Source organism: Aplysia californica, unplaced genomic scaffold, assembly GCF_000002075.1.
Source record: "Aplysia californica isolate F4 #8 unplaced genomic scaffold, AplCal3.0 scaffold00001, whole genome shotgun sequence".
Classification (NCBI taxonomy): Eukaryota; Metazoa; Mollusca; class Gastropoda; order Aplysiida; family Aplysiidae; genus Aplysia; species Aplysia californica.
Genome location: NW_004797271.1, coordinates 2,213,449 through 2,222,904, shown reverse-complemented (window position 1 = coordinate 2,222,904; position 9,456 = coordinate 2,213,449). Strand labels below are relative to the sequence as shown.

At 41.4% G+C, this 9,456-nt stretch overlaps 1 protein-coding gene across 2 annotated transcripts in view; it reads right to left on the bottom strand.

The window, feature by feature from the left end:
• The window catches only part of LOC101859524, a 17,041-nt gene that overhangs the window by 5,629 nt on the left and 1,956 nt on the right, over window positions 1–9,456 (bottom strand). The window contains exons 2-5 of one of the 2 annotated variants that reach the window (XM_013081088.1): window positions 5,939–7,422; window positions 4,027–4,089; window positions 2,610–3,179; window positions 426–473 (exon numbers count right to left, since the gene is read on the bottom strand). In XM_013081088.1, coding sequence (XP_012936542.1) covers window positions 426–473; window positions 2,610–3,179; window positions 4,027–4,089; window positions 5,939–7,279 — 2,022 coding nt within the window. In that variant the 5' untranslated portion in view covers window positions 7,280–7,422. The remainder of the gene's footprint in view (window positions 1–425; window positions 474–2,609; window positions 3,180–4,026; window positions 4,090–5,938; window positions 7,423–9,456) is intronic. The other variant, XM_005088833.2, reaches the window with a different exon arrangement.

Here is a 9,456-nt window from a genome sequence, read left to right as displayed (position 1 = left end):
AGAGAGAGAGAGACCGGGAAGGTAAAGGGAGAGAGAAGAAGAAAGCACGAAGCGGCAGATAGAAACCATCCTACACATTAATGTGTAGCCCGAACATTGAGACTGACAAAAGACAAGGACTGGAGTGCCTCTCAGAAATACAGACGCACAGATAAAAGGACGGAATAGAAGGAATGACAGAAAGTTGTTAATTTAATCTCTTTTTTTAAAACGCAAAATGACTCTAAAAAAGCAAATCTTTGATGACAATACATGTCAGGCTAAGAATGATAAAAAAAATTATTATCTTCAGATAAGTTTGCATACACAACAACCCACCAATCAGCCAGCAACAAGACCATGCAGACGACAGCGTGAGAAGAGAGATAATCAAGAGTTCTTCACCTGATCTCACAATGACTATTAAGAACCTAACCATTACTTACGCCCCCTGAACTCTCAGTTGCTTGAGTGACTTCTCCAGAGACAACTCCCTGTGAACGGGGGGTGGGGAAACAACAACATCGTTTTCAGAAGTGGCCGTGCGATAGGTCATAAAACCATTCTAGGTAATTACAATGTGTGAACATAAAGAAAAAGTGTTTGACCATGTGTTCTTTGTCTTCTGGAAAACTTAATCAGACGGTAATTGCAGCAAATTGATGCTAGTGTTTCGCACTGACAAATGGAGGATCTCATGAAGCAGACCCGCACGATACAGATGAGTTCGCACTGAGATAAAAAGCAGAAACTGTTTTGTCTCTCAACTGAGTCAAGAATGCCAGCCTTGTGGATAATTACTCTGTTTAGTCCAAATAAAAGACTTACACAACCGAAGACTTTTGTTCAAACTCGAAACGAAGCATTAAGTGAGGAATTATACAACCAACTAATAAATATGTTGAAAAATACCTCTAATAGGAGAATTCTACAGTTACAAACGGTGCAGGTATCAACAAACTGATACTTCTAATATATTGTGAGATGTGACTTTTAATTAAGGATAACCGAGCAAACATTTAGCAGGACAACAGCCCAAGCAATAATCTGAAATGTGATTTTGAGCCTTCCAAACAAAACAAAAACAAAAAAATAATAAAATGAAAATTTAAAATTCCAACAAGCGTATTTCTCTAATTACAGCCACGCCTTTACTATTCTTGTTTTTTGTTTTTTTGGTTGAGTTCACGTGACCTTGGTGTCTACCCAGGGCATGTGCAGCTAAATGTCGATGGTACAAAAATAGATAGTCTCTGATTTAGACATTCGTTTTTTGTACTTACACAATCACTAAGTTAAGATATATTATAGACAGTCACAACTATGTTTGAGAGGCTGTGGTCCGAAATTTGAATCTGGATAGTTATAATCCGAGAACGTTTTCCAAGAATATCTGCTTTTAGCTTGAGGTCACAATACGCGTGAATAATTATTCTGCCTTCGAAATCCTATCGTCTGAAAAAGGTACACATTTATAGACCATTATGAATTAAATACTCGAAGGCATGGAGTGAGGCAAAAGGGACAAGGGTGAACAAAGAACAACGTGGATCGATAACATCAAGGCATAGACCTGGCCTAAATATGACAGAGTTTTTATTAAGCCATCTAGCGACAGTAAGTATTGGAGTGTCATTGCACGTCACCGCTGAGACAGAGATGGCACCTTCAGGTATCAAGGCATAACTTTATACCGCCACTCCCCCCTCTCTTTCCCTGTTCCGAAAAGCAGCACGAAAGAAAAGCAACAATGTCGAGAGGGGGGGAGAGAGACAAAGCCAATCATCATAACAACTACAGCAACATAATCTAACAAATATGAAATACTAGCACAGCACAAAAAGAGAAGCGAAAGAACTACCAAAGGGTAAAACACAATAAAAACAAAAAGCAGCAAGTACGCAGATTTCTTGGCTTTAAAGTAAGTTGTTTTTACGCCCTCATGGACACAATTTATATAATTGAAGGACAGGAATAACCCAGCAGGAAAAAAGGAGATACTCATTAAAATTTCTTCTCACACGGGAATCGAACTCACGTCTTCTGCGTGCGACAGCGAAGAACCTTGCTGCACCACTTACGTCAGTCACATTGCCCCGAAGCTTACCCGATTTGTTACGTTTCAGAAAGGGGAAAATACCTATTGTTCTTCCCGTTCGTTTGTTAGCTTTTCTCTTTCAACGCCCTAACTAGGTTTCCAAAAATCTGCCATTACTTCGTATCTTTGTAAAATAATTATAACTGTTGTACCCAGGTACCGCAAACTGTAACCCCACCCCACCCTTTCCATCAATCTCTTTAGGGTTTGGTTGGGGGGGGGGGGGCATTCAGAGTAATGCACAAAATTCCCGTGGGCTATATCCTTTTCTTACTTCTGCAGTCCCTGCTGGGTGATCTGGCAGACAAATCTTTCATGCACAAGATAATACTAAAGAAAATGTGGTCTCAAGTTCGCTTTAGATGAGAAAGGAAGATACATTTGCCCAATGATTTAGTAAATGATGTGTAGAAATTGGCTTGACCTAAAATTTGAAGACATATTTTTAAAGTGTTACATAAATTTAGGAGGGGAAAACATTTGAAGAGGCCAGATACATGAGTTGATTTAATCCTTGGTAATTAGCAATTACCGTATTTTCTGATGTTGTTGGATGGCCTGTAGGCGTGACTGTAGTGTCCGTTTTGACCATCGGTACATTGGTGGGAGTGGTCATGGGCTGAGGAGGGATGCCGCTAGTTGATGGGGCTGGGGTGGGAGTGGTCGGGGGCTGAGAAGCGATGTCACTGGTTGATGTTGCTGGGGTGGGAGTGGTCGGGGGCTGAGAAGTGATGTCACTGGTTGATGTTGCTGGGGTGGGAGTGGTCGGGGGCTGAGAAGTGATGTCACTGGTTGATGTTGCTGGGGTGGGAGTGGTCGGGGGCTGAGAAGTGATGTCACTGGTTGGTTGTGCAGGGGTGGGAGTGGTCGGGGGCAGAGAAGTGATGTCACTGGTTGATGGTGTTGGGGTGGAGGAACTCTCTGCTTCTGTGGTAGCTTTATCAGTTATAGAGGTTTGGGGTGTGTTTTGTGGTGTATCGTTCTCGACATTTGGTGCTGGGGTTTGAGGTTCATTTGCTAAAGTGTTGCTTTCAGTGCTGGGTGCAGAAGTGCCTGTGTTTAATGAACGTGCAAAGGTGCCCAGGAGTGCAGGTGGGGGCTCCTGTGAAAAAGAAAATAACCAATGTCCTTTATTTTGAAAAAAAAAAAAACTCCACCCATTTGCAAATACTGACGAGAAAACACCCCCTACCCCATCAGATAACAATTTTGTATTTTGTGAAAAGAAAAGTGAATTTGCTTTAAAAATAAAATGATAACTTTCATCGGCGTGCAGGTTAATATGGAACCTGAGCTAAACCTGATTTAAATATAAAATGTTACTGAGTCTGTCGTGGGAGTTTGGAGCTTGCAATTATAAGATAAGCCGTTTATAAAATTCCATTCCTTGATTCCACCTGTGTTTCAACACTTTTTCCATTAGAAAGTATCAACATTTTTTGTCCCCTAATATTGATTTAGAAATAGCATGCCGTATCGTTTTATAATGATGAAATGACTTTTGGGCGAAATGCTATAGTTAGAGATTGACCCCAAATAAAAAACAGAAAATTTACTAGGCTGTGATATACCACGTGATTTGGGAATTGCCTTGATAACAATAAGAATCTTGTCGTGTTTTGTGTTTGTGCGACTGAAAAAAAAGAAGAGAGCAAAAAATAATTTGCCCAACATTTTCATTGGCGAAATCTAGTTATTTTCCTTAAAGTACACCAAATTCCACTGTTCGCGAACTAAGAAATAAAAAAAGGAAAAAAAGAACCCCCCCCCCCCCCCCCTCGCAATTCACCAAAAATTGGAATCCGTTCTGAAAAATAAAACGAAGTCTACAACCCACTATAAAGAAGACGAGTGTCAATGATGTGCTGGACGGTGTCGCCATTCAACAAACTGTGCACAATCGGACAAGCGTGCAGTCCACTTTACACGCATCAGTAGGAGTGACTTACTTCTTGATTTGAACCAGCACTGACTACATAGCTCACATCCTCGTCCCCTTGATCATCAGTGTTCTACATGTGCAAAGTGAATGAAAGAATATAGTATCAATTGTCTATGATGATTCGTAGATCATTTAATAACTAAAGATGCATGGAAAATAAAAGAAATTATGGCTTCAGGAACAACCTTTTTAAAGTAAACAACTAGTACCCAAATACGTGTAAATGAATTAATCAACCAATTAATGAATTAATAGATAACATTTTGTGCGTAAAACAGTACCTGGAAAAAAAATCCAAAACGTCGATGAGTAAAATGCAAAATGAAAGGAAGAGATCTAACCGTGAAAGTCATCACTCATAGACCGTGTACACTATGGCAAGCTTGCCACAACACAATTGAATATCACCATGTCTTTCTCTAAGGTAAGTGGTTTCATGTTTGGGTTTCATTAAGACTAACAAAAAGAAATAAGGATATCAGTGACATTAATTCGTATCAACAAAGATTAACTTTGAAATTTTAAAAAATATGAAAGCTTAGGTTGAACTTAAGTTTCAAGTACCATAAGGTAATGAGTCGTCTATCCATTTTGCACTTTATATAAACCAAACCAAAGCAAAAGAGAACTAAAAAAGTAAAACTGTGTTAACGTCGAGAAGCCGGACTTTATGAAAAAAAAAGTACACCGTAATTAATACGGCCCTATTTTATTATATTTTTAAAAGTATGTTTCCACTACTTTTAGGAAGAAAACATAGGCAAAATAAGACGACCAGGTACATTTCATCAACTCATAGTTTAACACAAAGATGAAAATAATGGATTATTTTTTAAGTTTTAATTGAGGTCGGAACATTATCAAGCAATAGCTAAATATATGATACCGTAATTTTGTATCTGAATGGCTCTGGATAAGAGTGTCTTAACTAATGCAGGATCTGCCTTCTGGTAATATTTTTGCCCTGCCTAATTCTGGGTAAATTTAAAGGGAATAAAATTCTGAAAAATGTCATTTACGTCCTTGGTAAAACTATAGAAAGACAGGTGTCTAGCTGACAGTGTACCTTATAAACGACAAATAAAATAAAATTATACGACTAAAATTCAAATCCACTACCCTTGCCATAGTAGTAAAGATACATTCAAGATACAGTCGCTTCTATGAGCCTAGCATCTGTTTGACTAATTGTGAGGCACTGTGGTGAAATCAGGCCCTCATCAAAACAATGAAATCAAAGAAATCGGCGGTTGAAATCTTTTTATATGTGGGTTTTTTACCCCTCCAGCCCAATTTAGGTCATTTAGGAAGCGGAATTCGACCCTGCCTGTCAGGGCGTACCTGGGCTTAGAGAGGGATTCAACGTCCCAGCAGAAAGAAAGAGATACCCGATAAGAGTTATCCCTATACGAGGATCAAACTCGGGTCTTCCACGTGCGACAGCGAAGCGTAACATAGCTACACCACAAACACCGGTACTATTAATTCGTCTATTTCTATGTATGAATGGATTTAGTAAAAATCACAGATCTTGGAAGATACGTTGATTGCATTTGTCGTTCGTAGCTGCTAAACTTCCTGACTACATCGGCGGCTTCAATGTCCCATGGATATCATTATGTAGATATCCAAATGACGTTACACTTTTAAACTTTATAGGAAAACTTTCTTTTATCTCCTAGTCAACATTGATTGCAGCAGAACAAAATCATTCATTCCATACAAGTTGTACCACTAAACGTAAGTAAGTACCACTAAACGTTTACGGCAAGTGAGGAAAAGGGAGACATAACAGAAGATTGTAATAGGACCTAAAAGTCTGGCTTGGGACCAGTACAACTCGGGCAGGCAGAATGTTTTATAGCAGAGAAGTCCGAGAAGCAAAGTTTAAATACCAGAAAAACTAAGAAAAACTTTACCTGTCTCAGACTGACATCGGATCTTGTGACGTATTTCAGATAGAAGCCACGGTGACCAGACAAGTCGGACGCCGACCTCGTGTACGTCACCAGCACTCTGTTGGTCACGCTACTCGCATTTACTGACAAGCCTTGACCCTGGAAATGCAACAAGCTCACAGGTCGGGGTCCCCCAGTATCCGTTATCCGGAAGTCAATGCTTGGGTCATCTGGGAGATCCAAGTACTGGAAGTAAAAGCTGATCTGGGCTTGGCTCGGAGCGACAACCTCCCAAGCACACGTGACTCCATCCCCCCCGAAAACGTCACTCGGGAAAGAAGGGTTTACAATGGCGCCCGATTCCTCGGTCAAAGTCGTTGTAGAAGAACAGTCCGGGATGATGCAGGCAGTCGCGTTTGCATTATGCCATGTTGGAACTCCCTGCACGTCCCGGGAACAATTCCATACAGTGGCGCCCGTCAGGAGATAAGGCTCCTCACAACTGACGTAACCAGTTGACCTTACGGTGTGCCGCGGAATCAACCGCTCAGGAGTCCTCGTGAACTCTGTGTACTCGTCAAGCACGAGACGGACTCGGGTGTGTGGGACGGCGGGAGGGTGGAGGCAGACAGATTCGCACGTGAAGTTTTGCTCGCGTGTGCGTGGTTGCCATGACAGTGTGCTGTCTTCGGAGACCACACACACCAGTGACGACGTCACGCCCTGAGGGAGATAACCCTCAGAGCACATTACTTCTGCTTCGGATCCTAGGGTGGTGTTAATTACCTGAAGAGTTCCATGTTCTGGAACGTTGAAGGTGTTGGGCTCACACCCGACTGAACTGTTTACGGTACTCCAGGTGATATAGTCTATGCGAAAAGCGCTGTTCTCCACATCCTGGTATTCTCCTGTCTCGTCCGAAGGCTGGACAGTCAAAAAGAGAGACTCAAGGGAGAACGACAGAGTGACTTCTTCCTCACTGCTCCTCCAAGTGTAGAGGAGATCAGACGGGTCTCTGTTCTCCGTGCGATACATAGATACTTCAAAATCCCCTGGCTGGTTCTGCTGTTGCGGATCGTTGTCGACGTTTTGAGCAGCCGTTTGAAGGCAAAATTTATGTAAAAATACAGTGACGGAATCAGCACCTTCTCCTTGTATCTGCCATTGGCAGGAAGTATAGGAAGTAAAAAACGAAGACGTTACCACGATCCTTCCCACCTGATCAGACACGGTGAACTGACAAAGCTGTCCTTTTGTGACATTTGGGGAGGAAGTCCCTTGTTGACCCCAGCACGGGATGACACATGCGCAGAGAACAGACGATAGCGCGATGGCTAGACGAAAGGGGTCGCTCAGCTTCATGATCGGCAGGCTAGAAGGGACTTTTCCAGGAACAGGAAACGTTTGTCTTAATGGATGGAAATGTTAAGTGCACCATGCGCCCCGCGCAGTTTTTGTGGTTTGAGAAACAGGTTCGTTACAGAAACAACCCAAGAGCAACATCTCTGAGGAGAATATATCACAAGATATAAGTATCTGAGGATTCGTAAAAAGCAAAAAACAAAACAAAACAAAACAAAAACAACAAGAAAAAATACACCCACCCACCTCCCCCCCCCCCCAAAAAAAAAGTAAGAAATAAAAAAATCCTGATTTTTGTATTGGGTCTCACCATACTCTTGTTGGATTTTTTTTCTAATTGTTTTTAAAGGAACACTAGAGAAAGAATTGGGTTCTATTTGGGTGGAAGAGAGGAAAGATGGAGAGGTGATTGTTTGCAACCGAGGGTGGTTTGCATTCTGATATACCGAGGGCAGCACAGAGAACAGGGAGCTAGAAAGTAGACGACACACGGAAAGACAATAAATAGTCCACGAAATGTAAGGGAAGTTTCTCACCAAAATGGAATTGCATCAGCTGAAATAGGTATACCACCAAAAATGGCATTGCGTCTAAAATAGGCATCCTCTCAACAAAAATGGAACAGCATTTTATAGACATTTCTACCAAAGTGGAGTGTGTGTAAAAGTGTTGTCTAATCAAAATTAAACCGTATCCTTAGGAAACATACAATTTTACCCCACTTCTTTATCTCACCCAGATGCAAATGGGAACTTGGTCATTGGCTGAAACGGAATAACATAGGCTGAAACGGAATAATATGTCAGTTGTAGCAGTTTCCACATACCATAAGGCTGCATCATTGCATGTCCCCATTCAAACGCAAATATATAGAATTCTACTCAAGACAGATTTATATTTTTTTCACCAAAAGCAAGGCAAATTAACGGATATAACGATACTACAATATCCATATTCCTTCAAGTTGACGAGCGCCTTATTCAACCGCGCCATGACGGAATTGTAGAAGTTGTACGCCCCCATCGCCACCGATGAGGATATTTAGGAGGAAGGCTGCTTTGACCCTGCCTGTCAGGGCCAACCTGGGCTGAGAGGGATTCAAAGTCCCAGGAGACAGACGGGGATGCATGATGAAACTTCTCCCCCCACGGTAATCAAACTCACACCATCTACGTGCGACAGCAGAGCACCTGACCGCTACAGCACAGGTCGGTGATTTATGCGTATGTGTGTGCGTATGTGTGTGTTCGCGAGCATGCGTGTGTATGGGGGAAGGTGCGGAGCGTACGTAGTTGAATTAATCAAATTGTGATAAATTTAGGGCGTGCTCGAAGTTTTTGCTTCAGACAAGTGGATCAAGTATTTATAGTTCCGTCACCGCCCCTATACACACTAGCCAGAATTGTGTCACAACATGGTGAAGTGATACGCTCGAAAGAATAATAATGGCATCGAAGTAACCGACAGTCTTTCCACCTGGTGGCCTTTTTTTTTCATTATCGTTTTAGCGCAAACACATTTAATAACCATCTAGAAATACATTTTCTGTGTACATTTTATTGAAAAACGTTGATGAAAGGCGGAAAAAAGTAAACTTGCAGTTTCCAAGGACACTCAGGCTTTAAAAGTCACCAAACTTTGGAGGCCATTTTCTCACTAATTATTACAATGACAGCAAGTGACCCCCACCTCATTTAATAGTAAAATGACGTTGTTGTTTTTTTTCAACAGGACGCAAGACAAATCATCTAGCTTTAAAAATATACCAATTATCTCTATAATATGCTGAAAAACAGACGAGCGTCTGATTCCACCATGTCGCAACACAACTAGTTATCGACATCATCTGTATATCAGCCCGCAATACAGGACTGTCAGTGACTGTCTATCAAAACTCGCTGATTGGGGCCGCTTTATGACTGACTGCTAATCTTCTACCTTGACCTTTTTGTGCGTGCAGTGACGTAATGGATTGTCGATAACTTAAACGAAGAACAAGATTAAATGAATTTATCTCTTTGACAAAATTATACACTTGTAGGGGGTGTATCGAATAATAAGGATGTATTAAATATCTTTGCCAGACGCGTGTCCGTGCATATCGTTATGTTTGTGTTAATGTTTGTATGTATCTGTGTGTTATTCTCTCTCTCTCTCTCTCTCTCTCTCTCTCTCTC